Below are 27,848 nucleotides of genomic sequence, written 5' to 3'. Positions count from 1 at the left end.
AATGGTGAAGTATCGAGATAGCCATCTCGGCATGATATATTTAAAACAGCTCGTCGAATTCTCAAAATTCTACAAAAAAAAAAAAAAAAACACACACAGAAAAAAGTGATATATTGCAGTATGACAGTACATTCTTGTAGAAAAAAGAAAAAGATGCGTAGCTTTTGATGTTTTTTATATTTATGACGAATCTTTTTTCGGTCATCGTTCCCAGCTTTTCCCCTGTTTGCCTCCCCCCTTTTTTCTTTTTTTCGGCAAGTTTCCGCTGATGGCCGGCCTGAGGGGTTCGGTTTCTTCTCCTCGAGGTGTCCATGCTTCTCGGACGTTTACGGAACGTTGCGACTGATAAAAAACTTGCCCATCTGAAACCGGGGATGGAAAAAGTGAGAGTGGGAGAGGGAAGTAGATAACGCGCATGAACAAGAAAGAACCCTTTTGCACCCTTGCATGACAAACACAAGGTGAAAATGGGTACTTACATAGATAGACACGGTTCGCAGATTGAATATATACGTATACTGTAAAGTGTGTACCGTACGCTGAGGATAAACGTATTGCTACGAAGTGGACTCCGTTATAGGGTACACCCAGTACATACATACACTCTATACTCCGCCATTTACTTGCATATATATCCAAGGAAAGAGACAATATGTGTAAAAACCCTACCTGATACACCCTGAACTACCTGTTACATATTTCCATTTTTTAATTTTCTTTTCTTTAACACGCACTCCCCACCAAAAAAAGTGTATGGATGTCGTTATTGAAAAAGAATAAAAAAATAAAAAAAGATAAAATGTAAAAAATTCTGAACAAGTCGGAAAACGGTACACATTCTCGATGATAGTCCCGACCAACAACCATGTCATGTATAGAAATTGCACATAGATATCCATTTGGGTATAAAGTCTAAAATCGAAAATCTAATATAAGAATGAAACTCAAAAGTGAGAAAAAGGATGGGGAAATTTCCCCATGAAAAAAAAATAACTTTTGCCCAATTCCTCATCATTTCCATTGACCGACCCTATGGTTCCCATTGTTTGTTTGGTGAAGTGGATGCGGAGGCGGAATGATGGGTAACCATTACCATTGTCCAAGCTTCTGTGCAATTGGGATGTCTCCTGATTCACACATCGAAGCTTAATCAAAAGGGACCGACAGCCATTGGCTCGTTTGCGTTTCATCTGTCTAACATCGGTACTCCCTGGTTGGAAAATGGTGCTGTTCATTAGTTCCATAGCTAGGGTAATTTCTATTTTATATATATATATAATTTTTTCAGCGGGCGTTTTTATCTTGGTTGATATCTCTATCGCTTGATAATTGTAACTGCACAAACGGATTTTTTGTAAGCAATGGGTTCAGTTATCGTAAAAGACACGGCACATAAGGGATATAAATTGGAACGGAGTTGTTGCATACTGATGTCTTCGTCCGCAAGTTCATGACTGAGTCCCACTCTTTGAGGTTGATGTTTGACCGAACGGCCGTAAACGATCGCATGTTTGAATTGATCCACGATGGTTTTGTGAATGGAGTTACACTGTAGCGGAAATAAACAGGTTAGCTAGCTTCGCGTCTCCCAATGATGTCGAAGGTTGAAATTTTAAGTTTAAACTTACAAAATCTTCAACGGTACAGGCAGTTCTCCGCAGAACAACAGGGGAGGAATAATCTGGACTTTTCCCCTTTGGTTTTGTATAGACTCTCCTGAGATCGAGTTTCTCCCACATTAATTCGAGTAGCTCATCAATGTTCCAACCATGTTCAGAGCTGATCGGGCACGCGTTTGGAATTCGGTACAAGAGGTCCAATTCCTCAATGGATATGGCATCTATCTTGTTCAATGCGTAGATTACGGGGATATAACTCCGGCTCTTCGCTTCCAACACATCGATGAGGTCATCAATTGTAGCATCGCACCGAATGGCAATGTCAGCAGACGAAATCCGATATTCGCCCATCACAGCTTTGATTTCCTAATAAAACCACAAGCATAAGCAAAAAGCTCCCGCAAGATGGATCAGCCAAACTTACGTCATGATCAATATGTGTTAAAGGAACGGTACTGGTGATAGAAATCCCGCCCTTGTCCTTTTTCTTAAATACGATGTTTGGAGGTGACTTGTTAATCCTAATCCCAAAGCCTTCCAATTCTGCCTCGATAATTTTTTTATCCGTCAAGGGTTTATTCACGTCCAAAACGATGAAAATGAGATGGCAGGTTTTGGCAACGGCAATAACCTGCCGACCCCGACCTTTGCCATCTTTGGCACCCTGAATGATGCCAGGAAGATCGAGAATTTGGATTTTCGCACCATTGTATATCACCTGGCCGGGAACAGTCGTTAAGGTAGTGAATTCGTAAGCGGCAGCTGCAACAGGAAATTCCGTTAGGACCTTGCTGCAGCAAATAAACAGGCATATTAGTCGTTGGCGTACCCTCAGAATGCTGTCCTGTTATTTTGCTCATCAAAGTGCTCTTCCCGACGGATGGGAAACCGATAAACCCCCTTTAAAGCACACGAAAAAGTGAAGTCAGTTAAAGAAAATAATGTCAGCATCGTTAAATGGGAACCGAGACATACACACTTGCAACCCCAGTACGCGCAACATCGAAACCACCTAATAGCGGCGGGAAAAAACAAAAGAAAAAAAAATCACCGTCAGCTAACACTCATCCACAATGACGAAATGATAAACAACCAGATAGGAAAGCAAGAGAAGGAAACAAAACTTACTTCCGCCCCCTCCGCCGCTCGAGGAAGGAGTAAGCAGCTCTCTCTTTAGCTTCGCGAGCTTAGCTTTCAGTTGTCCTAAAAAAAAAAAAAAGAAATCAGATATTGCTCGACAGGTCCATCAGCTCCGGCGAAGCTCCACAGTCTACCCCGCTTCCGCGCACAATGTCCATGCGCAAAACGCACCTAAATGAAATGACGTGTTCTTGTTCTTTTGAGTCCGAGCCATCTGTAGGGTGGTTAGTCTCGGGGAAGGGAATGACCCCAGGTTCCGAATGGTTGCTAGTAGAAAGGCTTACTTCGGCCTCGATCTCCTTGATCTAAATGGGCGCCATCATGTGTCAGTCGGCAAATTCCCGATAAGATGGAGGAGGAGGAGAGGGAAACGGACCTTGTCCACAGTCGTCGCCATGATTGCGGAACTGCGGAATTGTGACTTTTATCTTTTTAGAAAGCAAAGCGTTGTTGAAATATATACATATATATTGAGGGACCGGGAAGCCGATGAAGGAATGTAGTAGCTCTATCTCTATGATCGCGCTTAAAGTTCGAAGTCAATCTGAGATTTGAGTCCAGAATCGGACTTAGTCATCTATTAGTCAAGCCTTGGCAATGCAGTTCCGAAAAAATCAGGTGATTCCCGGCCCGAATAGTTCCGGAATTCGCTTAGTGCCGGGTCAACGTGGTTGAAAATGCGGAAATTCGGCCGATAAGCACAAAACCAGGCACAGCGAGCCGTTGGTTGGGGCTTGGGCAGGTTACACGTCGGCTGACCCCTCGGGTGACTGACCTGACCTACGCTAGTGTAGGTCACCTGACCCTATAGAAATGGTGACTAGTCAAAGGGTCAGTTGAGCTCCTTACCAACTTGATCTCTTACAAGCTCTTACCAACTGCCCTGAGCCTCTGCTAGCACCCCCATCATCAATACTAGTCCACTACTAATCACTCAATTTTATATAAGACAGACTCACAGAGTGAAGTAAAGTCTCTAAGAATTATGTAATAATAAATAAATTAAAAAAAGTATTGATTAGTCAGTGACTAGTCATTGATTAATTATAGAGTAGTAATTTAATATATTAAATAATTTAAATAACTATACTCTGTATATTAAATTTATATTGACTAGTATCTGACTAGTAATATATCAGTAATTCACTAGTGCAATATTAATAGTTAATAATGAGTTTATAACTAACTAGTAACTTACTAGTCAGTAACTGATTAAATAATAGTAAAGAACTAGTTTTATATACTATATTTTCATTCATAGTTTATATATACTTCTCAATTTAATAATATTCAAGATTTAATCAATTTCTATTATTCAAAAAAAGAATTATAATATTCATTTTCACTGTGTGTATTATAGATGTATGAGAAGGTAAAAGTTCATTTTTGTTTTATCCTCAACTGACCCATTTTGTGCCAAGAAATTATTTGGGTCAGGTGACTAGCACTAGCGTAGGTCAGGTGAGTCACCCGAGGGGTCAGCCGACGTGTAGTCTCGGGCTTGGGATTCCCATGGACCGAAACAGTATCGCGGAAATTTCGACTCACGCGGAAATCGCAGTGGAGTAGTAGCCAACGTGTCCGTTTATTATCATGGCAAGGTCTTGCAGCTCGTTATTGTTTCAGCGTCGTAGCAACACTTCCCCCCCTGGACCGTTGGACTCCATCTAGGCTCTTGCCTGTTGAATCCGCTCATCTGATAAGATTATTTCCACCCGCTTGCTCCTCTGTCGCCTCCGCCACACCCGCCAACGCATTCTTCCGTTGTCTTAGTCTCATTGTTACATTCATTTATACCCAACACCCAACCCCATAGTCCCCACATCATCACCAGATCATCCCCACAAAATCCCCCCGGAATCCCCTTTTCCTCGTCCCTGCATTCAGCCCCCGGCTCAACAAGTACGAACATTCCAACACAATGCCATATCTCGAGAACAGCGAGTCCTCTCCGGACCCCACCCCGCTCGATGCCTTCCACTGCTTGGTACAAGATATCAATAAGGTCCTTGGTCCCAGTTCAGGCCTAGACTCGGACGACGTCGATCCGATGGATATCCAGAAGCTTATGGAGGACTATACTTCTAACGAGAGCGAATGGGAACGGTATGCCTTTGGTGACGCTGGCAGAGCGTATACGAGGAACCTGGTTGATGAGGGCAATGGCAAATGTAATCTGGTGAGTCTCCATGGTGGGAGTCGACCATCGGTTAGGATGGATTGATGATTTGAGATGAATTGATGTTCACGGGGTCTCTGTGTTATGAGCGTGCTGACTGGTGTGAATAGCTTATCCTGGTCTGGAGCCCTGGAAAGGGAAGCGCTATTCATGACCACGCCAACGCCCACTGTGTTATGAAGGTTAGTATCAGCAGAGGATCCCCGTTTCCTTTTGATTTCGATAGTTACAGTGGGAATTTGTCTACTAATATTACTTACGTCACAGGTGCTGAAAGGTTCTCTCCGAGAGACGTTATATGGGTGGCCAGAGTCGGACAAGGTACAGAAGGGGGAGCCATCGCCCTTGACTGTCACCAGGGACAAGGTGTATAAAGAAGGCCAAGTCACATACATGTCAGACAAGGTTAGGGGAAAAAAAAAAAAGAAAACAAATAAAAGCTCCTTGATCCTATTTTTAGAGCTTTCTGGAAGAATGTTAACTGACAAACTAAAAAGCTGGGCTTGCATAAAATCTCCAATCCCGATCCGACAAATTTTGCCATTTCTCTGCATCGTAAGTGCCTGCCGAACGGGGCAATATCCTTGTTCGTGCATTTAAATTTACTGATTCAATTATTTTGGACCAATCCTAACCGGGGAACAGTCTACACGCCACCAAACGCTGCTCATTACGGGTTTTCCCTCTTTGACGAGAAGACGGGCAAGTCGCGCCACGTCAAGCAATCCGTGCTCTTCTCCAGGAAAGGGCACAAACTATGATTTTAGCATTTGTGAAAAGAATCGGATGCTCCTTTCCGTCCTAAATATCCGTTCTAAAGGGATAAAATGGAGGACCATATGCTGGTGAATCTCTGGAGCACCTGTTTGAAGAAACCGTTCTTGCAGGGTGGAGTCTGGAGTCTGGGGTTTTGGATTTAGGGTTTCGGGTTGGGTTAGCGCCCTCATTTTTATTCCTCGTTCTTCAACAGACAGCGCTTTTCCACACATGCGTCGAGCTAGTCGAGCTACATGGTCTCGCAACCCTCCAAGTTTAGATGCATTCCTAACACGTGAACATTCATTATTGTTATCATTATTGGAGCCGTTGTAATTCCTCCTCTCCCTTTTTGTTAGTGTTTAAGTGGTCCGCCATAAAGTTGTATAGAGTCAGAGCCAACTCCCCTCATACAGTTTGAATATGAGACATTAATAATACATGTATTCAATCAGCATTGCAGACTTCCAATAAGAAACTAACATATGTAGACAAGGATGCAAAGTGGGGTTTCCAGGGTTATACTTGATGAGTGTCGTCCGAGCCTACGGCGTAAATGTCAAGCAGCGGGTAGCGTTCCTGTTCTTGAAAATCATAAGTTGACACCAAAGTTGAACAACGTTGGTACCTAGATTGGCACCTCTATTAGGCCATTCCAACATTCTCCTGGTCACTTCATGGTTTAAAATTGCATGTTCTTTAAAAAACCATGTTCAACATTTTAACCACAGTATTGATGGACACATTAACCACGCCGAAAGTTGTTCCAGTCCGAAAAATTAACCACGTTCATGTTTTAATAAACCACGTTCAACTGTATGCCCTATCTATTGTTCTGAATCTGGAAAAGGAGGAAAATTGTAGAGTAAAAGCAGCATTCTGACATAACTGGGTTTGTGTTAGTGATATCTTGGCATCACAGGGGGGTTTCAAACTTGATACCTGACACTGGAGTTCTTGATTTGAAAAATCTAGCGTTATCTTAGCACGGAGTATTTAGTGTGTGATTTTCTAAATGTTATGTTTGACTAGGCCTTCCTAGTAGATGTTACCGCAGCCAATGCATATCTATGTTATCGCTGTCCAAACTTCTATTCCTCGCGGCTTGCTTGCTTCTAGATTTGATTTATCGAGGATTTGAGTTGACTAAGAGCCCTCGTCATTCTCATCCAAAAGATAACTTGAATGCAATGACGCAGTGGCTGGACATTGAGCCCAAGCCAATCACGGTTAGGCCTGCGCCAAGATCCTGGGCACGTGTGTCATCCTGTGCATTCGTCACCCTTCTGCACGCCAGGCTGCCACTTACTACTTTGGGGGAATCCCAGCGCCGTTTTACCGCTGAACGGGGCCTTCGACTGCTTCCGAAATTCTTCCTCTTCTCCTCTGGCACCTCCGCGAAAAAAAGGCAGAAAAAAGTATCATCTCTTCGTCGCGCAAGCTAGCATTAATCTTGGAATCAGTCCTCTCGCGCGCTCCCGTTCACAGGCGGCATCACCCGTCATTCTCTGCCCACCGGCCTGCCTTCTCAAAAATGCCATTGCTATCCAACTGAATGCTGCTGCCTTCTGCGTTATGCATGTCCGCACCGGGATGCGAACGCAACGGCTAGTCGTCCTTCTGGCGATTGTCTGCCTCGTAGGGCTTTCATTGTCGCTCCTGGGGCATCCAGCTGCAGCTGTGAAAAGTGGAAACAAGGGGAAGATCTTAACAAACAACCGTTTCGAACCTGCCAAGCAGCAGGAGCGGCCGCAGCCGCACCAGCACCAGCAACAGCAAAATAGCCCTCACGAACGTCCTATTACCGCGGATGACTTCACAGGGCCATCCCATCCAATCGCCGAGCTGTTCGATGATGCGAATAGAAAATTCGACGATGTTCGTGCGCGGCAATCGAAGACGCTCAAGGATGCAGTGGAGGAATACCGCCGCCGCTATAAGATGCCTCCCCCACCGAACTTCGACGTGTGGTTCGACTTTGCACAAAAAAGGGACGTGCAGCTGATTGACGAGTTCGATACGATCTATCATTCTCTTCTACCGTTTTGGGGACTGCAGCCCAAATTAATTCGAGCGAGAGCGATGGAGGTGATTGGTTTTGATAACGGTGTTATCGCCATCTTGATCCGCGACGGCAAGGTTTCAAAAATAACGGGTGGGGATGAGGGTGAAACGTGGAAGCGAAATGCGCTGCAGAATATGCTAGAGCCATTTGTGAAATTCTTGCCTGATATGGATCTGGCCTTTAACGTCCATGATGAACCTCGAGTCGTTGTTCCACACGACGACCTTCAGCGTTTGGTGGTTCGTGCCGTGGATAACGCTCTGCCGAAGGCTCTTGGAAATGCTTCACCGAAAAATTCCTGGTCACCACGGCCCAAGGACATGAACAAGGGCGACAGGGTCGACGAGGTCAGGATCACGCAATTTAATCGATATGCGCACCAGCCCACATGGATAGTCTCGCGCATGTCCTGCCCCGTGGATAGCCCCGCCCGTAACCTCGACGGAACAGCCGCCGACAATATCACCTCTTACTCCTACTCGAAGCTTGGCTTCCTGTCCAACAGCACTGCCTTCTCGGACATATGCTTGTCCCCTTCTCTCCAATATACATTTGGGTTTTTCGACCGCCCCAATGCATTTAATGTCGTCCATGACCTCTTCCCCATCTTCTCGCAGAGCAAAGTGTCCAGTTTCCAAGATATCATATACCCAAGCCCGTGGTACTGGGCTCAAAAGGTTCCATACGATGCTGCTAAGGATATCGAATGGGATAAGAAAGAAGAGCAAATGTACTGGCGCGGGTCAACAACAGGCGGTTTCTCAAGAGCAGGCAGCTGGCGACGACAGCACCGGCAGTTATTTGTCAAAAGGATAAATGGCCTGGATTCGGCCAAGGTCCTTGAAAGATCCACCACTCCCAGCGGAAAAAATGCATGGGTTCTCAAGGACGTCGCGCGACAAAAATTCAAAGACATATTCAACGTCAAGTTCAGCCATATCGGCCAGTGCGACCCGGAGGACTGCAAAGTGCAAGCTGAGTTTTTCGACGTTGTGGAACCTGCTAGTCAGCACGATGCGTGGAACTACAAGCATCTTCTCGACATTGATGGAAACGCGTTTAGTGGCCGTTACTATGCGTTCATGCAAAGTAATAGCTTGGTATATAAGCTTGCGCTTTTCCGCGAGTGGCATGATGAGCGACTACGCGCGTGGGTGCATTATGTGCCCCTGAGCTTGCGCGGTGATGAACATGTAGAAGCTGTACGATATCTTGCTATGGAGAAGGAGGGACAGGAAATTGCCCAAAAATTGGCGAACCAGGGGAAGGAGTGGGCGAACTCAGTGTTACGAAACGATGATCTTGAGGTTTATTTTTTTAGGTTGTTATTGGAGTGAGTTTTACGTCATCCCTCCCCTTTTATTTTCATACATTGAGATCCGATCAATGACTAACTGGTGGAATTCGATTTAGATATGGGAGAATTGTGGATGATAACAGGGAAAGTATAGGGTTTTCTCCCTAAATGTAACTCGAAACGACCATGAGGGACCTGAATTTTTTTGGGTCAGATGGTAAATTTGTTTATATCTACAAGTACATAATTTTTGTGATTTTTGTCAAGCGTCTTCTTTTCTCACTACATACTATATTATTTCTTCTCGCCGGGGCCCCTTGGATACTTCCCTTCCTTTGATAATTTTTGGTCTGCTCTCCCTCCTTCTCCCCCTTCCTCTCCCCATTCCCTTCTCGCTCACTCTCGCGCTTTGTTCCGGCAACAGACACGTACTTGTTGAGCTAAACACGGAATACTCATGGAACTTACATCCCGCAGCTCTTTATTATACCTTTCCCTTCCCTCCTCTAGCACCGTGTGATGTGGTTGGTTGATTTGTAGCATTTACTCACGTTGAATCTTGCATTCAATTTTCTTGTATCCACCTTTTTACCACCTTTTTTTCTTTTTTTTTTGTCTCCACCTTGTCTATTACCCTTAAATCATTTGTCACTATGATTCTCGTCCACTTACTCTCTTCCAGGAGGCCCAGCAGAGTGTCCTACACCTTCCCCGGATACTCAAATGCGTCCGATTCGATATTTCACCGTTGTTTTTGTCCACTCTTCATTTTTCTCTCTTACATATACATATACTCTTTTTGTTTATGTGATTTTTGTATTTTTATTCCTCCTCCCCTGAGTGGAACATCGTCTTTTTCAGCTCCGTGCTTTTCACCTCCCTTTATAACTTGGTGGTATATTTGCGATCTGATATGTCAAGGATAGATATTGGAACCATTTATTCAGCTTGTTCGATTGGTTATAGATGCCAGTAAAGCACCTATTAACTTTCCTGGAATCGTAGGCATCAGTAGGCATTAAAATGACTACATAGTCCTGCAGACCGTAATGACGTCACATCCAGAGGGCCAAGAACAAACAACCTTGGCCACCTGTAGCATACATATAAACACATCGATCCCCCTGAATCATTCTCATCATCACTCTACGTCAACTTGCAGGAACTGTGAACATAGTCAAGGCAATAGCCGCGGCTGCCGTCTGTCGAAGATGTAGCTGTGCATTCTCCTTACCGCGATGGCACCTATGTTTCCAAACCAACAGCTCAGTTTTTATTTCCTGGACCTCCGGACAGCTTAAACCATCCGTTAATCTAGCCGACCAAAGGCTTCTCTGAGGGTAAGAACATTGATCTCAGTTGATTTTGATTTCCGTCTATTTTTAATTTTTCATTGACTGTTCAACTATTATTATTATGCACCACGCCCATGAAAGCCCGGCAACAAGTGGCTAGACAGGCGCATGGTACATACAAACTAGGGGGTCAATGATTCAGAATACTTTCGGACGCTTGTCATTATCGGCCTGTCGTAGTGGATGGGACGTATGAAAATTCGAGAAAGCGCCCTTTTTTTGCGAATGGGGTAAAAGTGGGTGGGATTCTATATGCCATAGGTGTGCTGATAATATCGAAACGCACCCAACAGGAGGGGGAATCTTTACTGTGCTTATTTGGAGCTTTTGCTCATTCTTCATTCTATTGCTTCTTCCTATTCGGTTTTATCTACCCAATTCGAATACCGAGATACCCACATTTTGTTTTCGCAACAGCATCGTCGTTATTATTCGACTACCGCATATCCTACTGCAGCGAATTGGGAAAACGGGATACCCTTCCTAAAAACCCCCGCTGTCTCTGAGCCACGAATGCAATCACAAACAAGAATGGGGGGATCTACGCCAATAATTAAGGGTCTGCTTATGACCCTTGCTACCTTCTATGGAATCTCCACCTTTTTTAGGTATGGGGTTATTGCAATATGGGCGGGGACGTTCTTTCGTCGGCCGACAGAGAAGGAGAGGCTGGAGCTATTACTAGGTAAGTATATCTGATAACTAGTTATCTGTGTTATATTACGGATTTTTACCTGCTCTAGGATTCCGATTCGTCTAGTTTGGTCTAGATGTTTCAGAGAGGAGGGCGGGGATATAAGAAAGAAAGAAAGAAAGAAAGAAAGAAAAAATGGTGTAACTCAATCGGCTAATTTTGTTTGAACGCGCGATACTTAGCGAAGGACCGCCTCTGGAACCTCTCTAAGCGATGGGATGGTTTCTCCCACTACTTCATAACTCTCCGCGATGGCTTCAAATTCCACTATGTTGCCAATGGACCCATCTCAGAAGATCTATCGTCACCAAGACTAGGATCAACACAAACGGAAACAAGGAAACCGCTCGTCGTTTTCGTCCACGGCTTTCCGGACAGCTGGGCGGTATGGCGACACATTCTGCCGTCGTCGTTACTTTGGGAGCGCAGCACTGTTGTCGCCGTTGACCTGCCGGGCTACGGCGGGACCGATTCGCTGGCAACGTACAGCGCGACGCAGGTAATGGAACATCTTGCTGAGTTCCTCATCGCTATCAGGAGGAAGTATGGGATTGATGCGGATGATGATTATGACGAAGTCAGAGCAGCAGATGAGAAGCGGCAGGCTGGGAAGGTGATTTACGTTGGCCACGATTGGGGAGCTGTGTTGGGCTTTCGCCTTGCGTCAGAAGCACCGCAGTTGGCGGATAGGTTTATATTGACGAATGGTCCATTGGTATGTTTGGCTTTTGAGGCTTATTTTTTATGTTTTATTATTTATTTCCAACGTATCCAGCTGGCTAACATATTTGTACATTGAACAGGTACCATTAGCTCAGTCAAATCTCACTCGAGCATTGGAATCCTCGAGGAAAATGTTTAAAACATTCTTACGCAACCCATTCCAGTCCCACAGCCTTCTTCTACGGGCAATAGCTGGGCTGAAGCCGCTGTTTCGCCAACTAATCCTATCTGACTATATTTTTGTATTCCAGATCCCTATGCCCATGGTACGTTATGTAGGCAAGGGGGGCAACTATTCGTTTTTGAAAACATTGCACGTCCTTGCAGCAGGGAAGGTGATCGAATTTACCATTCGGGATGCCGAAGAATCCATGGCCAGCACACTCGGCCCCGGTGCTGCAGAATTCAAAACCACCACAGCCGATGGAGACAAGTATCCAGCCAGCGTCTGGCGACGCATCGAGAGAGGTAATTTCGGTGACATGGCCTCCTACTACCGCCACGGTGCTGCGGTAGGAACCTGGCACAAGTCGCTGGAGGTAATCTCGGCCCTATACGGGCTTGGGGAGCCCCGGCGGACTAGCACTGGAATGGTTATGCAAGAAGGACCCATCGGAGCGCTCCGCGCAAATGCGACCATTTTATGGGGAGAGCAGGATATAGCCTTGGACCCCCATGTGGGGCTGGAAGGGATTGCAGATTACCTGGTGCATGGAAGTCAAGTGGTGATGTTACCGCGGACGGCGCATTTTCCGCCGGTAGAGATTGAAGCGCGTGTGGCTATTGAGAAGGCGGTTGAGTGGGCTGTTGGTGGTGAAAAGGGTGATGTCGGCGCAGTGGTTGCTGAGGTGTATCCTGGCGCGGTTGTGACTGTGAGGAAATGAATGGATGGATGGATGGGATGGGAATGATACTGAGTGGCCTTGAGCTTACGGATTGTGGATTGGAGAAGGGAAGAGAGGAATTGGAGGGAGGTGTTTGTCGGTTTCCTTGCTTGTTTCCTGGCTTGTTTCCTGGCTTGTTTCCTGCTCCACTGAATCTGGGTGGAATTGGGAAGCGATTTATCATGGCATGTTCATTTATGTTGGAATTGGATTTTGCGGCAAGTTAGCTACGAGAAACGATTGTATTTGCCATTATTGCGTTGCAGAAGTAATCAACAACTCCTCATGAGACATGTGTATCTGCTTTCTCTGTCTTGGATGGAATTGAATCCTCCGTGAACATTGCCATCATTTGGCCGCCAAGTAAATATCAGCTGCATTAGCGCAGCTTTCGTGCCGTCTCTTCTCGAATTATGTCATTTTTTGCTAACTGTTAACTAGCCAGCTAACTAATTCAACGCCCCTGTTGTGATACAGCGCGTTCGCTGTCGGGATTCCAGGCTGGACTGCCCCTCTTCTGCTTTTCTCTCATATGTCGCTGCCAATGGCTCAGATAAAAGTCATCCCGGTCTTTGTCTTTCTCGGCGGAGTGCGATCCATGTACAGACGCCAGTAACACATCAGGCGAGTTCCGCAGAAGACGGGTTCACCAACTTCCCATCGGAAACCGTGATTCTTGTCGAAAACCCTTCCTCATCCGTCATATTTCCCATCTTCTTCGGGCCTCAGGCGCAAATTGCAGTCTTTGCCACTGCCTGCTGGTCATGGCGGACATGGGTGAAGCTGTTTACTGCACCGTGAGTCTTGCACCTACAATAATGTGAATGATGAGGGCCTGATGAGCCACTAACCGGACTCTGCGTCTAGATGCTGCTCAGCGATAATTACCTCCCAGGTAAATAAATACGAGATATCCGAGAGCTAGACGTGTTGTTCACGATGAACAGTTGCCTTTTTTCCCCCCCTCTGCTTATCATGATGTCGCGGTTTTTTAGGTGCAATGGTGCTCGCCCATTCGCTGCGAGACTCGGGCTCCAAAGCCAAGCTCGTTGTGCTGGTTTCGCTGGACTCCCTCAAGCCTTCGACGCTCGGTGAGCTGAAGGTATAACATGTGTCCTTTCAATTATTTATTGTTTGCTATTTTAGTTTATTTTATTTTATTTTTTTTTTTTCGTTTGGCAATATGTTGTTAACCGGCGCCCACTAAACGTATAAAAGGCCATCTACGACGATATAATCCCCATCAACCGATTCGTCAATCGAAACCCCGCGAACCTATACCTAATGAACAGGCCAGATCTAATATCAACCTTCTCCAAAATTGAGCTCTGGAGACAAACTCAATACAGCAAGATCGTGTACATTGATGCCGATGTGGTATCTCTGAGGGCCCCTAACGAGCTTCTCAAGCTCGAGACCCACTTTGCTGCCGTGCCTGATATCGGCTGGCCAGACTGCTTTAACACTGGGCTCATGGTGCTCACTCCCAACATGCAGGATTATCACTCTCTCCTTGCTCTTGCTCAGAGAGGGATTAGCTTTGATGGGGCGGACCAGGGCCTGCTGAATATACATTTTAAGAAATGGGACAGATTGAGCTTCATTTACAACTGTACTCCGAGTGGACATTATCAGTATGTTCCAGCATTCCGCCATTTTGGCAGCAATATTAGTCTAGTACATTATATTGGCATGCAGAAGCCGTGGAATTTACCGCGACAAGCCTTCCCACTTGAGAGTCCGTATAATCAACTGCTGGGGAGGTGGTGGGCCACTTACGATAGACATTATAAACCAGTGGTATGTATGAACTGTGTCTTTCAATCCATGGGGGTTGGGGGACCTGATGAAGAGATTGCTGATTGAGTCGTGAGAGCTGACGTGATGGGGCAGAAGCCTACTGGTCGAATACCTGAAGCTCATGCAGAACAGATTCCCGGAGCCCCAGGTGGGCGTGATTGGGATCAGTCGGCTGAATCGTTGGAAAGCATACATCCCCCCGAGACGTCCTATGCACAAGTTCGACCACAGACTCATGTCCACCCACTTGGTTCTTCGGCTTCTACTCCTGCTGAAGTTGGAGTTGAAGTTGGAGTTCATCATGCTAAAGCTGATGAAGCCATCCAGCAAGGCGACGAACTGCATGACGTTGGGCGCGCGCTCTCGCCCAAAATTCCACATGTACTAGAAATTGACAGTTCTGCAGTTTCTGATGAAAATAGTGCGATTATAGCCAGACCAACGAGCTTTATCCCCCAACCTAAAGCCCCTGAAAAGAGCCATGATTTTGTTATCAGCGCTGTCCCACAATACGTCCATGGCGAAGAGCATGTGTCGGTCTACCGACATACTGCTCCTCTCCTTGATATCGTTTCCGATTCGAAGGAAATATCAATTCCTAAAAGCCTTCCTATTACCGGCATGACAGACGTACCTGCACTTCAACAGTTGCCACAGGGGCCCACTGAATCGACTAAACAACGAGAACTTGGACACATCACTGCTTCTTCCGAGGAGCCTGAGTCACCTAAGGCGGCACCAGAGACATCATTCTCACCGCCAAAGGCTGAATGGGACCCTTCCCGGTATGCATCTCCAAATCTAATGAGATACGGCGGAAAATATTCATACAATCATACAGATACTGACAAACAACTATAGGGCACCTCCCCCCACAGATTCTAAACCCGAGGCATTCAGTTTACCTTCACATACATACGCTATGTCACAGGATATTCAACTTTTCCAACCACCAAAGTCATACCCGGAGGTTCCTAAAAATATGTACTACCAAGTACCCCCTAGGCAGCAAAAGACAAAAACATTAGCCCCCATATTCCCATGGGAAACTTACGCCCCAAAACCTACCCGCGTTTTCTTGGACGAATCTATAGAACCCGGCATAGCATCAGATTCACATTCAAAATTATTAGCCAAAGGGAAAGATGGAATAGAGGTTTTACCTGACTCTGCACCATCACCGTCAACTGGCCCACCGCCTTCTATGGATCCGTGGCTGAACTACGTTCACTCAAACGCATGGGACGAAATTCCCGAAATTGTGGGATACATGCGTTCCATTCAAAGGCCGCGGAGGGGGCAAGTCCAGGTCTTACAAGGTGGGGTAACCAGCACCACCGGAGACGGTTTCGGAACAGAACATGAAGGCCGAAGGCCCAGCCTAAGGCTCACAGATTTCCCCACGGAAATAGAGCGACCCAGTCTTCCTGTTACACCTGCACCTATCCAGCGATCGAAATACATGGGCAAGTCGTATTCCAAGATCGAAGGAGGAAAAGGAGAAGAGGATGATGACAGCTTGTCCCCTGCCGCTGGTGTCCCATCGCAGGAGAACTGGGTGCGTTTCACGATCGATGCGTTCGTGCAACTCCTTGGATTGACCTACTTATACTGGAGACTTACAGAACCCCGTGGAGCGCCTCGAGGAGCTTCACCGGCGCCAGTCTGCGTTACTTGATGAAACGCGTGGTGGGCCTCCCGAGCTTGAGGCGCGAGCTATTCCTAGTCGTAGAATGCCAGGAGAAGGAGATACTGTGGAAATGAGGGGATGACCGGAATGGATGTGTGGCTTTCCGCTGCCAATGTACTGGCATGTCCTTCCGGTTCCGTCATTGGTGCAACTACTTTGCACATATACAGTACGTGCACACTTTGCATCCTCTTCCAACTACTATAAACCATCCGTTTTATGGAAGGGGTTGTATCCACTATGGGTGATGGAATGCAAGATTTCTGCTGTTTAATATTCATTTATTCTGCGATGGCCAGCACCTGATTGCGTCTGGCTTTTTTACCCTGGCTGTAGGTGTCATTCACAGCAAAGTCATCTAAAAATTGTTCTACTTTGGTCTTGTTATATTATTGCTTATGATCATTATTTTTATCTCGAGAATTTTGATTTTTTCTTTGCTTGCTCCATCATAAATTGTTCTTACCTGGCACCATCTTTCCACTTTTTGTACACTGACTGATATTCCCTACCATGCTCAAACCATTTTATTACATGATATCAATCCACAATTTATCATCTGCAAGCAAAGCTGATCTGCCAAAGTTGCATTGTTCAAAATTCCTGGTCTCGTATCACATTTACCTTTCTTTGTGTATTTTCTTTCTTCCAGCACCATATTGTGACTGTGTGTACGATACATGTTCATCTGTTATTTATCACTGTTGTATCTACTATCTTCTATCCCTATCAATATAGCAATTCGTTCATCATTGTATATACAAGCACAATACACATCTCATCCTTCTGCGAATATCAGTTAATATCTTCTCTGTAATAGGATCCTTTCTCACTCTAATCCAACCCCTTCCAAAATGAAAACCCCAATCTCACAACCCTAATCTCACAACCCTACAAACCGCGACAGAGTATTCTATCTGAGCACATCGGAACAACAGACCTAAAAAGTTTGGACACTAACCTGGCCTTTCAATCATACTCTAACCCCTGACCTATAAACGCTTAATCACCCAACTCCCGACGTCAACCCCATAAATCATCAGAGCCTGCACCACGAATTTCCTCGCATGCTCAACATGGAAATACACTGCTCCTAGAAGAACAATAACCAACGCAACATGCACGACATATGCCATCCGCTTCGATTTCGACCCCGACCCTAATGATCTTGACGTCGGATTCCCCTGACCCCTCACCCACCCCACTACCCACCCACTCGTTCCCCATAACAGGACCAAAATCCAACCCCCTATAATCCCAATTTGTACATCCGGGTCATTGAGCCTCTTCTCCAGCACCCCATTTTCCACGAAGAACATGAGATACAGCGCTGAGTGCAGGGAGATGAGCGTGGGAATGACTAGCCGGCCGAAGAGGCGATGGTAGGGGGTTAAATGGGTCTGAGGCAGGTGGAGGAGGTGGGAGCAGACGAGGTTGAAGGGGTGGGTTGTTGTGGAGAGTTTGGGGGAGAGCAGAAGGTTGAAGGGGATTGTGGCGAGGGCGGTGTGGCCCAACGATTTGGTGAAGTGAAGGTAGTCTTGTTGTTTCGTCAGCATGGAGAAGTCCTTCTTGGCATGTGTACAGGGTGTTTTAAACCTATTTCGTATATACAGGAGATATATAGAAGAGCGGCGTGAAGGAAATAAGGAGAATATATATGTATCCATACCATTACCCGTCCTCCAAGCCGAAAGCGCAAGCAACCACGCCATCCATACCGTCGCGACGAGATACTGTCTCCTCGTCTCGGCCCCACTGCGCATGAGTGGAGAATCTAGCCATACTGATAATGGCAATGAGGATGACTTGGCATCTTGGTTTTTGCCTCTGCCGCTGCTTCTGATCCGTCGTGCGCCCAATCTATAGGCGCTGAAGAACAAAATCAGGAGCAGGGTGGATAGCTGAGCATATTGACCACGTAACGTGAGGAGCTCGCGCCGCTCACGGAGCTGTTCGGGAGTGGGGGACGTATATCGGTAGTCCCATAGTGGTGAAAGCCAAGTACCCGAGGCAGACATGGCGTTCGCTGTTTAAGGTGTTAGCGAAGTTGTGAAGCTGAAGCCACCTTGCCGAGACACAATGCAAAATGGAAACGTTAAATAAATGGTATAATAGACGGAAAATAGGGTGAAGGGAAACGGTTTAACATCAATTGCTTGACAATATATCCAGAAAGGAGAAGTTTTGCTTGACAGCGAAAAAAAGGTAGAAATTGAGAACAAGCTCCGCGGCTAATGGCATGTATATCCAAATGTTACGGCCGTAAGGACACCACTTTTATACCAGGTTGGTAGTTAATATTTAACATGCCACTGAGCAACTGTGCTTGAAATGGTCCAGACGATGCATGAAGGAATCAAAAAAAGGGGGTGAGCCGCCAGGGAATCGTTTATGTGTTAGATTTTCTAGGTTTTTCGAGAAATTATAGTAAAGGAATGTAACACTCTTGATTGCTGAATATATATATAGCTCAAAAGGTAGAGAAACTCAATGAGACAGAAGATTGCATCCACGATCGATGTTGAACTGCGAAGGTTGAATTAATATCAGAACACGTGATTTGGATGCCTGGAACACTTCTGTTGCCTAATGCCAGCCGACTGTCATTCAGCGAGGAGAAGAGAATGAAAAGAAAATGAATTAATTGATTTCTTGTCTTATCTATCTGCTCTCTGCTCTCTTACATCTTGTTCTGCTTGATTCTTTTGTCCACCTTGGGCCCTCATCATTTCTCCCTCTCTCCCTTTTTACCGTTTTGCCTCCTTTCAATGCGTATGTCTTTGCAACTTAATAGGATGTCACACGCCCATGAAAGACGGATAGAAAGAGAGGTCCTTGGTACTCTACATCTGGGGGGTTTAAAAAGAAAGGGGAATAGGAGTAAGGGTGTGCGGTGCGCGAGGGGGTAGGAAATACGATGACTTGGGAAGGATGAAAATGAACAACACAAAGGGGTTAGGAGAAAAGAGGGAGAAAAAGATGATCGTAATGTTTTCAATACTTGCCTGTTTACTTACTGGTCAAAGGGCACATGGTGATTTCCATTTCCACTTTCTAACCTGACATTAAAGAGAAAGAATTAAGAAGGTAAAAAGGAATTTTTCCAAGTACTTGGGCATGTCTTCTCCACATGGTTTCTTCCGCCCCTTTTTTTCCCATTTCGTAAGAAATAATGTGAGAGAAAAGCTAGGTTGATTACTGGGTTTGGGTCTGTATCTTCCTCGCAAGCAATTATAGAAAAAAAAAAGGAAAGGGAAAGTGGCTTCTCTAAGTCAACGAATTCATAAAGCACAGCGCGAATGTGAGAGGAAGAGGCAGCAACACAAGCATGCATGAGAATAATGTATTTAGTCAGCCATTGATTAAAACAAAGAAAGGGCCGTGCTGTGGGTGTGGAAGGTTGCGATATTTGAAATGTATCTTTCTTTTTTCAAATTCGTTGGGAGAAAGTCATGGGGATGTTTGCATGGCTTCTGAAAAGCTGCTTGCAGCTGTGGTAGCGAAATATCGCACGTCGACATCATCATCCTGCTGCAATTTCTCAAGATTTGGAAGAATCTGTTGCTGTACGATGGCGTGGTTGCGCGGGCCCGGAGTACTGCTTGCATGGCCGGATTTCTCGAGTTCGGCCAACGTGCCTTCTGCGGGAAGGCGTTGGAGGGTATCTATCATTACAGCATAAGATTTTGCAACGTTGAAACGGATGTTCGGGATGTCATCGCCGACAAGTCGCTCCAGAATCGGGAGGATGGAGGTCTCGATTATGTTGAGGTTGACGGCTGGGGCGAGTGTCTAATCATTGCGCAATTAGCTTCGTTGAGATACAGTTTCTCAATTAAACTAAATACAGAATCAAGAAAAATAAAGACGAAAAATAAAAATTTGAGGTTTTGTTTGGCGTTCGACTTACGGAAATGGCAAAACAAGTTGTCATTCTGTAAAGGTAGTTTGGATGTTGGCCCATCAATATGACCTTTGGAATGATAGAGTTTTTCGCCCATTCCACGCCAAACACTTCGGTCAGTTTCTTCAGGTTCTGAGTGGCTGCCTCGCGAATGGAAAATACGGCGTCCCCAAGCCAGCCCATGCAAAGTGCACTGAGCTGTTCGTCAAAGAACTTTACGCCAAGCTGACTCGCAAGAAGGGGGATGTATTCGATGATGGCCAAACGGACACGCCATTGCTTATCTTCCGCCAACTGTACAATCGCAGGGAGTAAGGATTGGGATAGAAGCTCGATACCAATAACTGTTTACGATATGTAAGTGATGACAGTAATATTATATCTTTTATTGAATTGTGTAGGACATACCTTTATTGACCAATTCCAGTTTGGATATAATGTGGAGGCGTACATCGGGGAATTCATCTTTCAGCATTTGTAAAAACATAGGGAGTAGGTGTGCAATAGTTCTAAAGTAACGAGCTGGATTAGTAATCTATCGTATCAGGAGAAGAGAGAATACATCACTCACTCCTCCTTGCCAAGTATTGGCGCCAGCCCACTGATTTGTGTACCAAGCGCGGCGCGCACATGTTGGGAAGGATCAGACACGAGGTCTTCGATGCTAGTCATTATTTCATTCAAAAGGGTGTCTCTATCCAGCAGCTCGCAGAAACCTATAAACGTGTTAGATTAACATATCCACACGTACTGCCGCAACTCATCTCCTACCAGGAATCTGTCCGGCGATTGCTGTGCGGACCTCTGCCTCAGTATCCTTCAGCAACTTCACAAAAGCAGGAACTAGATCCCGATTCAGCACCTCGTCATCAACAGCTTTTGCGATCTACGTAGTCACCAGTCAGCTTTGTATTGATGTACACGGTGATGATCACAATTCATAAACCCGAATCTTAATTCTACTGTACCTTCTCAAATCTATCAGCAACCATGTACCTAACCCGCCAACTTTTATCTTCAAATAAACTTCGCAGCGCGGTTAAAAGGACACCGTGACTTGACTGCTGTTCTTTTGGGATCTCTTCGCAGATTGAAATCAAGATATCCACTGTTAATAGTCGCACGCTATCCTGGTCGTCATTTGCAAGGTATTGGAAGAGAGGGATTATTTCTTCTATGATTACTTGCGTGGTCATCTCCTTGGTAAACTTAGCGAGGTTATTTGCCGCCTGGCGTCTAACCATAGGAGTATCATCGTGGACCAGATGTCCAAACTGCTGTCGAAGACCTTGCTGCGAAGCTGGGGAGGCTTTGGAATATGGAGCACTGTAGAGGCCTGTGGCAGATATTTTGGAGGTGAACCAGTCCGCCTTCGAGAGGCTCACGGTGAGGGGTATGAAATATTCTTCGATTTGCTTGGCAGAAAGCTGGCCACAAATTTTGTTGAGGGATTCAACCGCCTGAATATCGATATATTGTCAGTAGATGATGGGGCGCGTCTGGTTGTACCTATACCAGGTTTCCATTTCATTTGGGAGCCAAAGGGCAACTTGCCTTTTCTCGCACCAAGGGTTCCTCAATTGCAGCCAAATTCTCTAGGGGAGATAGGAGAATATGTGCATATTCCGGCCCACCAACATAGTCGACGAAATTACCCATCTCCTCACTAAGCGCAGTCAGAACTTCATCTTCATCTTCGACAGAGTCTGGATGGAAGAAAGAAAGTAGTCTGGGTCAGCATTTTGCGGCATTCAATACGTCGGCGGATCCGCAAACCAAGGCAAAAGCTGGACGAGACAAACCATCAAGAAAAGGGATCAATTCGTCCCGCGTTCGTTCCGGGCCAAGGGCCAGAGCAATCGTGGATAGGCGATGGATGGCGTTTAAACGGAGGAGGACATCCTCATGCTATATCTTGGATAAGAGTGCTGTTTTACTGGTCGCCGCAGCGAATGGAGGGGCCAGAGGAGAAGTGGGAGGGCATACCTTCAGTTCATCTATCAGAACGGCGACAGGGTAGAGCTCATCATTTTCGCCCTGGCCTTCCATAGCTAGAAAAGGAGTGTATTGATTAAGGGAAGGGAAGGAAGGCGGAGAATGAGCCGATATCGCGACAGGTTTTTCTAGGAGGTGTGTTCGACCGGAGGGGGGCGTGCCAATTGAGTTCTTATGGAGATCGTTGAAGAACTAGAGAGGGACCCGATATGCAGATAAGGGAATTCCACGCGTGGACCTTGGCGTAGATAGACCTAAGAGCAACGGATATAGATACGAGTGGTTTAGTTGGAGCGGCAAAGAAGCAGCACGGAGGGGAGAGATGTCATGGTGAGGTACAAGGTATGGATGTCTGGGATGTCTCGTGGGGTGAGTTGAGCCTAGGGAACAAAACAGGCCAATCAACCGCCAACGCAAAAAGCCGCCAGGCAAACAAGCAGCATGAGTGCAATCAACACAAAACGCACCTTGGATATCCTCAAGAGTGGAAGCCCAAACCTGCTTTACAGGAAGAACAGGGTAAGTGACAAGGTCGGACAAAAGTTGGTCTTTGTTTGTTGGATAGCATTTGTGATGTATTTTGTTCCGTGTCGATTCTTCAGCAATGTGGCTGGTGGGCTGCCCAATAGACGGGCTGGCTGTGGCGGTGCAACACGGAATGCCGCTGCTGACTCACGGTCTTTTTCCCCTCCATGAAGCGATCAACTTTTGGCTGAAAAAAAAAGCTTGTGCTTTTCACCACAGCTAATTTCAATTTTCTGTCGACAATCTGCTAAATACCCTGAGCTTGGTTTAGGGAATCCTCCGTATTGAATCTGCACCAATATATCTGTTTCAGAAAACTGTGTGCGCAACGTTTGAACTTCCTGGTCGCAAATTAGGCCCACGCCTCCACCATGCCGACCATTGCTGTTGATAAAGCTGCCCTCTTCAAGGAACTGGGGCGAAAGTGAGTCAATTGGCTTCTGTACCTTTCTCTGGACCTGTCTCATTTGTTTATCTGCTTGTTTTGTAATGCGCCAGGTATTCTACAGAGGAGTTCGACCAACTATGCTTTGAGTTCGGTATGCGTCCTAGCTGGTGCTCTCACCTATGTATCACAAACCTCCCACTATGGATACCCAGACTGACAGTATTCCTCTATAGGCCTTGAACTGGACGAAGATGTAATATACCCCTTGTCTGACCCATCCTGGCCTATGCATTCTAAACAATCACAGACCGAAAACTTGGAAAGACCGTTTGTAAATGGAAAACAAGAACCTCCGCAACTGAAGATTGAGGTCCCTGCGAATCGGTTGGCTACTGCTATACGTCTATGCTATGTAATATGATCTGAACTAAGGTATTTCTAGATATGATCTCCTCTGCATCGAGGGCATTGCTCTCATGCTGAATATCTTCCGTGAACGAACTCTGTCGCCCGAGTATCGCCTTGTTGCACCTTCAAATGGAGAACTGGAAACGATTATCGTAAAAGAGGAGGTGAGAAATAGGCATAAACACCCATATATATGTAAACGTTGGCATTTACTGAGCTTTAAATTTAGACGATGAAAATCCGCCCTTATATTTCGGGCGCCATCCTTAGGAATATCCATTTCGACCAAGCTCGATATGAATCCTTCATTGCTCTTCAGGACAAACTGCACCAAAACCTTGCCCGGCAAAGAACATTGGTGGCCATTGGAACGCATGATTTGGATAAACTCAAGGGGCCGTTCACTTATGAGGCTTTGCCTCCAAAGGATATCAGCTTCGTCCCTTTAAATCAAACACGGAAGATGAATGGACAGGAGATGATGGAGTTCTATGAGGTAATGTTTCACTGCATTTCTTTTGCCATTGACACCACAATACTAAAATATTCCTATAGAAGGATAAACACATAGGGAAATATCTTCACATTATCCGGGATTCTCCTGTATATCCCGTGATTTATGACTCAAACCGTGTAGTCTGTTCGCTACCACCAATTATCAATGGCGACCACTCGAAAATCACCTTAAACACCAAAAATGTATTCCTCGAGTATACGGCAACTGATAAGACTAAAGTTGAGATTGTGAATAATATCATGGTTACTATGTTCTCTCAATATACATCAGAGCCCTTCACAGTGGAGCCTGTGAGAATAGTATCAGCGCACAACAACGAAACTCGCCAGACCCCCGATCTAAGCCCTCGTCCTACCCAAGCTAGTATATCCTACATTAACCAATGCTGTGGTCTCTCCTTATCCGCCGCAGAAATTTGCAATCTCCTAAAGCGCATGTCCTATTTTGCTGAGCCGTCCAAAACTTCCCCCGATCTAGTCGATGTTCGGGTCCCTGTAACCCGCGCAGACGTGCTCCATCAAGCAGATATCATGGAAGACGTTGCCATCGCATACGGTTTCAATGAACTCCCGCGATACTTCCCCAATATATCTGGCACAATCGCGCAACCCTTGCCCGTAAATAAACTCACCGATATCATCAGAACAGAGGCCGCGATGGCCGGCTGGTCTGAAGTCATGCCCCTTATACTCTGCTCGCACGATGAGAACTTCGCCTGGCTGAACCGCAAGGATGATGGGAATACAGCCGTCAAGCTGGCGAATCCCAAAACAGTAGAGTTTCAGGTTGTCCGCACGAGCCTGCTGCCGGGCCTTTTGAAGACAATTGGAGAAAATAAACATCATGCGATCCCTATGAAGATCTTTGAGGTCAGTGATGTTGCATTCAAGGATGTTTCGCGTGAGCGTAAGAGTACGAACGAGAGACATTTCGCGGCGGCCTGGTATGGGAAGACCAGTGGGTTCGAGATTGTACATGGGTTGCTCGATAGGATTATGGCTATGCTGAAGACTGCGTTTACTATTGGGGAAGAAGGGTTGGATAATCCGGCTATGGGGAACGCGTCGTATTGGATTGAAGAGTTGGACGGTTCGTTCACCCATCACCAAAGTATCGACCTGAAAATGGTTGGGGAGGAACATTTTTGAGAAATACCTGATGAGGACTTTGCTAATTTTCAAAAAATTTTTGCTCATCTTAGATCCGACATATTTCACTGGCCATGCAGCCTCAGTACACGTCCGAATTTCCGGAAAGGATCATGTCATTGGATCCTTTGGTATTCTGCACCCGACGGTGCTGGGGAAGTTCGATTTGAAATATCCCGTCAGCACGCTGGAGATCAACATTGAGACTTTCCTATGATACGGGAATAATTAATATCCCTTGTGTTCCCTACCTTTTATTCTCCTTACGCTCGAGAAATTCAAATGTTATTGAGCCGGGTTAGAGTTCGTCGGAGCTGGCAAAGCATATCAATCGATAAGTCACTTTTCTTGATGTGCTATGGATTTGTTTGTCGGTATGAATGATGATTTTGGAGAAGGAAAAAGAAACACTGGGCGTCTGGCATCATTCAAAATTATTAAGTCGCATTGCACAGGTATAGTTAGAGCTGGGACGAAGAAATGGAGATGAATGCATTATTAGGCTTGTTAAACCATTTCTTTAGATTGGTTTCCTTGGTGTCACAAATATGGGCGTTGATTTAACTGTAGGCGTAATATGCCAAGCATTCATGCTCCTCTACACACCAAGGTAGGAAAAATACATCTATCGCAAAAGATTTCGCGTGTACTTTTTGACCCACCTACTTTTTTTTTCCGATTCTCTCTCATCTTATTTGCAATCAAGTTGTCGTAGGGAGGCCGCACATCCACCACATACATGCTTAGATGCTTAGAAGGAAAAAAGGAGTTCTCCATGTACCTCAACAGAATCATCAGATAGAAAAGAAAGAAATGGGAAACTTAATTGAACAAAAGGGAGGAAGGAAAATAACATTGTCTTTATTTTACGCCAAACAAGATCAACACATGACCTTTTGAGGGGAAAAAAAAAATTAAAACATTAAAAAAAACGAGCTCCATTCATCATTAACTAGCAAAAAATCACTCCTGAGCCCCCTCCACTGCACCTTCCGTACCACCAGCAGCCTGGCCCGCAGCCTCCGCCTCTTGTTGTTCGGCCAATCGCTGCTGCTCGGCCAATTGTTGAGCTGCAAGAGCCTTGGCACCATAGTCCTGGCTGAGCGGTTGTAAGACAGGCTGTTCCTCCTTGGGCTCGATGATGGTGACGGAATCTGGAAGGGATTTCTGGGGACCCGACTTCCCTTCGGGATCGCTGCCGCGCATGATTTTGACTTTTATGCCGAGCACACCTTGGCGGAGGAGGACGTGGCGGGTGGCACTGTCGATGAAGTCGCGAACGGGTTGGCCGGAGTGAATCATGAAGCCGTCCTAGATTGTGTGGGTTAGTTGATGTTAATGTTGATGGGTTAAGATGTTCAAGATGTTGAAGGGGAATTCTTTTCTGGTGATTGATGTTTTGGAGTGACAGGATGAGGGATAGGTATTGTTGATTCGATGGAAAACCTCCAACTCTTCAAGTATTCCAACCATGAGAAATAATCGTGGTGCTTCAGAATCAAAGGCAAATAGAACATACAGTGAACTTCATGCTCTTGGCACGGGCAGCTCTGAGCTTTCCGGACACAACAACCTCGCAACCCTTCGCACCGCTCTCCATGATAAATCTAAGAACACCATAGCATGCTCTTCGAACAGCAAGGCCGTTAAGAAGCTTGTATCGTAAGCTCTCGCACTGAGCAACAGCAGAGAGACCTCGGTTCTGGACTTTGGCGGCGTAGAGAGAGACGGAGTTTTCGGGGAACTTAAAGCGCTTCTGGATGAGGGACGTGAGTTCGCGGATGCGGCGGCCTTGTTCGCCCAGAACTTCTTGGGTGTGGGTGGCACGGATGACTATCACAAACGAGAAGAGTGAGATGGTTAGTGTATCGTCTAGTCTCGATAGATGTGGAAGTTTATATGGCCCTCCTTCAGTGGCCGTTCCCGCATAGTTCTCATTGTGTCATTCCCACTTTTTCATCAGTATTCCTTTTTGCAGCATGCCCAATGCAATGCAATATAGATTAAAAAAAAAAGAGATTCCTTTTCCCATATATGTTTGCGTGGCCCCGATGACAACATAAACTGGGGTAGCCTCTTCGGATTTTTCACCCTTCTCCATCTCACAATCTAAACAAAAAAATATAGAAAATGTAGTGAGACGTACTGATATCAGTAACCGTGGGAGTAACCCGGACCTCAACACCAGAGTATCCCTCCTCAGCCAATTCGCGCTGGAAGAACTCGTTCAACTCAGCGTAGAAAACACCGTCAGCCACGAACTTGCGGCGCTTCGAGATCGCTCCTTGGACGGCAGCCATGATTGCAATTTGTTACTTTTGTTTGTTTTATAATATTGACAAAAAGAAACAGGGACCGGCAGGGACTAAGGATTCGAGGGGGGAAGGCGCTTCGTTGGTGACGGCGACAGCTGGTAGTGCTGCTTCTCGTTCTTCGCAGTGAGGTAGAATTCGCTTGCATGTAGGTTTTAGTGGGGGATATATCGAAGTAGGGCTTGGGGTTTGCCCTGATTCCGCTTTGGGATAACAGCTGGTGCCGCTAGGCCCGTTTTGATTTAGTGCCTGGAACAAGAATACCCACGACTGTTTGTTGATGGCGGACTTGCCAGAGAAAAGTTGAAATATAAATACCCCTTCTAATTTTTGTTACTGAATGATAAAAAAGAATAAAAATGCTATTCCTTACAAGGGCTCGTGTTCCATTCGAGGCCAGTAGAGAACCCTTTGTATATGAGATGATGTATGTAGACTAAACGCCACTG

General features: G+C 45.8%; 9 protein-coding genes across 9 annotated transcripts; 5 read left to right on the top strand and 4 right to left on the bottom strand.

Annotated features, from left to right (window-relative positions):
* Window positions 1-869: 869 nt before the first annotated feature.
* Window positions 870-3,255, bottom strand: HCBG_06969 (developmentally regulated GTP-binding protein; the record flags this gene model as incomplete). Its single annotated transcript, XM_045434018.1, has 10 exons — window positions 870-1,335; window positions 1,429-1,549; window positions 1,629-1,985; window positions 2,044-2,381; window positions 2,449-2,519; window positions 2,595-2,631; window positions 2,748-2,822; window positions 2,931-2,973; window positions 3,044-3,064; window positions 3,136-3,255. 10 exons carry the CDS (start codon window positions 3,154-3,156, stop codon window positions 1,316-1,318), a joined length of 1,104 nt encoding a protein of 367 aa, XP_045285499.1.
* A 1,152-nt stretch (window positions 3,256-4,407) lies between these two features.
* HCBG_06968 (cysteine dioxygenase) lies at window positions 4,408-6,150 on the top strand (the record flags this gene model as incomplete). Its single annotated transcript, XM_045434017.1, has 5 exons — window positions 4,408-4,938; window positions 5,049-5,120; window positions 5,206-5,343; window positions 5,436-5,493; window positions 5,584-6,150. The coding sequence occupies 5 exons, from the start codon at window positions 4,681-4,683 to the stop codon at window positions 5,697-5,699; spliced, it is 642 nt and encodes a 213-aa protein (XP_045285498.1).
* A 253-nt stretch (window positions 6,151-6,403) lies between these two features.
* HCBG_06967 (uncharacterized protein) lies at window positions 6,404-9,327 on the top strand (the record flags this gene model as incomplete). Its single annotated transcript, XM_045434016.1, has 3 exons — window positions 6,404-6,510; window positions 6,894-9,092; window positions 9,173-9,327. The coding sequence occupies 3 exons, from the start codon at window positions 6,404-6,406 to the stop codon at window positions 9,222-9,224; spliced, it is 2,358 nt and encodes a 785-aa protein (XP_045285497.1).
* Window positions 9,328-10,178: 851 nt separating this feature from the next.
* Window positions 10,179-13,002, top strand: HCBG_06966 (uncharacterized protein; the record flags this gene model as incomplete). Its single annotated transcript, XM_045434015.1, has 3 exons — window positions 10,179-11,096; window positions 11,288-11,820; window positions 11,909-13,002. 3 exons carry the CDS (start codon window positions 10,943-10,945, stop codon window positions 12,710-12,712), a joined length of 1,491 nt encoding a protein of 496 aa, XP_045285496.1.
* Window positions 13,003-13,476: 474 nt separating this feature from the next.
* HCBG_06965 (glycogenin) lies at window positions 13,477-16,284 on the top strand (the record flags this gene model as incomplete). Its single annotated transcript, XM_045434014.1, has 7 exons — window positions 13,477-13,509; window positions 13,580-13,607; window positions 13,708-13,814; window positions 13,931-14,512; window positions 14,606-15,297; window positions 15,374-16,070; window positions 16,138-16,284. 7 exons carry the CDS (start codon window positions 13,477-13,479, stop codon window positions 16,282-16,284), a joined length of 2,286 nt encoding a protein of 761 aa, XP_045285495.1.
* Window positions 16,285-17,194: 910 nt separating this feature from the next.
* Window positions 17,195-18,220, bottom strand: HCBG_06964 (uncharacterized protein; the record flags this gene model as incomplete). Its single annotated transcript, XM_045434013.1, has 2 exons — window positions 17,195-17,739; window positions 17,872-18,220. 2 exons carry the CDS (start codon window positions 18,218-18,220, stop codon window positions 17,195-17,197), a joined length of 894 nt encoding a protein of 297 aa, XP_045285494.1.
* Window positions 18,221-18,813: 593 nt separating this feature from the next.
* Window positions 18,814-22,644, bottom strand: HCBG_06963 (phosphoprotein phosphatase A; the record flags this gene model as incomplete). Its single annotated transcript, XM_045434012.1, has 10 exons — window positions 18,814-19,994; window positions 20,113-20,450; window positions 20,515-20,615; window positions 20,678-20,822; window positions 20,878-20,992; window positions 21,075-21,566; window positions 21,661-21,812; window positions 21,909-22,014; window positions 22,093-22,355; window positions 22,569-22,644. 9 exons carry the CDS (start codon window positions 22,153-22,155, stop codon window positions 19,653-19,655), a joined length of 1,854 nt encoding a protein of 617 aa, XP_045285493.1.
* Window positions 22,645-22,927: 283 nt separating this feature from the next.
* On the top strand, window positions 22,928-26,369 carry HCBG_06962 (phenylalanyl-tRNA synthetase subunit beta; the record flags this gene model as incomplete). The annotated part of the gene is made up of 8 exons (XM_045434011.1): window positions 22,928-23,050; window positions 23,125-23,165; window positions 23,248-23,267; window positions 23,322-23,398; window positions 23,457-23,586; window positions 23,652-23,918; window positions 23,978-25,028; window positions 25,141-26,369. 8 exons carry the CDS (start codon window positions 22,998-23,000, stop codon window positions 25,302-25,304), a joined length of 1,803 nt encoding a protein of 600 aa, XP_045285492.1.
* HCBG_06961 (40S ribosomal protein S3) lies at window positions 25,570-27,527 on the bottom strand (the record flags this gene model as incomplete). Its single annotated transcript, XM_045434010.1, has 3 exons — window positions 25,570-26,398; window positions 26,607-26,920; window positions 27,234-27,527. 3 exons carry the CDS (start codon window positions 27,385-27,387, stop codon window positions 26,051-26,053), a joined length of 816 nt encoding a protein of 271 aa, XP_045285491.1.
* Window positions 27,528-27,848: the final 321 nt, after the last annotated feature.

The sequence above is a fragment of the Histoplasma capsulatum genome (assembly GCF_000150115.1).
Source record: "Histoplasma capsulatum G186AR genomic scaffold supercont2.10, whole genome shotgun sequence".
NCBI lineage: Eukaryota > Fungi > Ascomycota > Eurotiomycetes > Onygenales > Ajellomycetaceae > Histoplasma > Histoplasma capsulatum.
The sequence above is the reverse complement of the archived record's forward strand: the minus strand, read 5'-3'. Positions and strand labels throughout refer to the sequence as shown.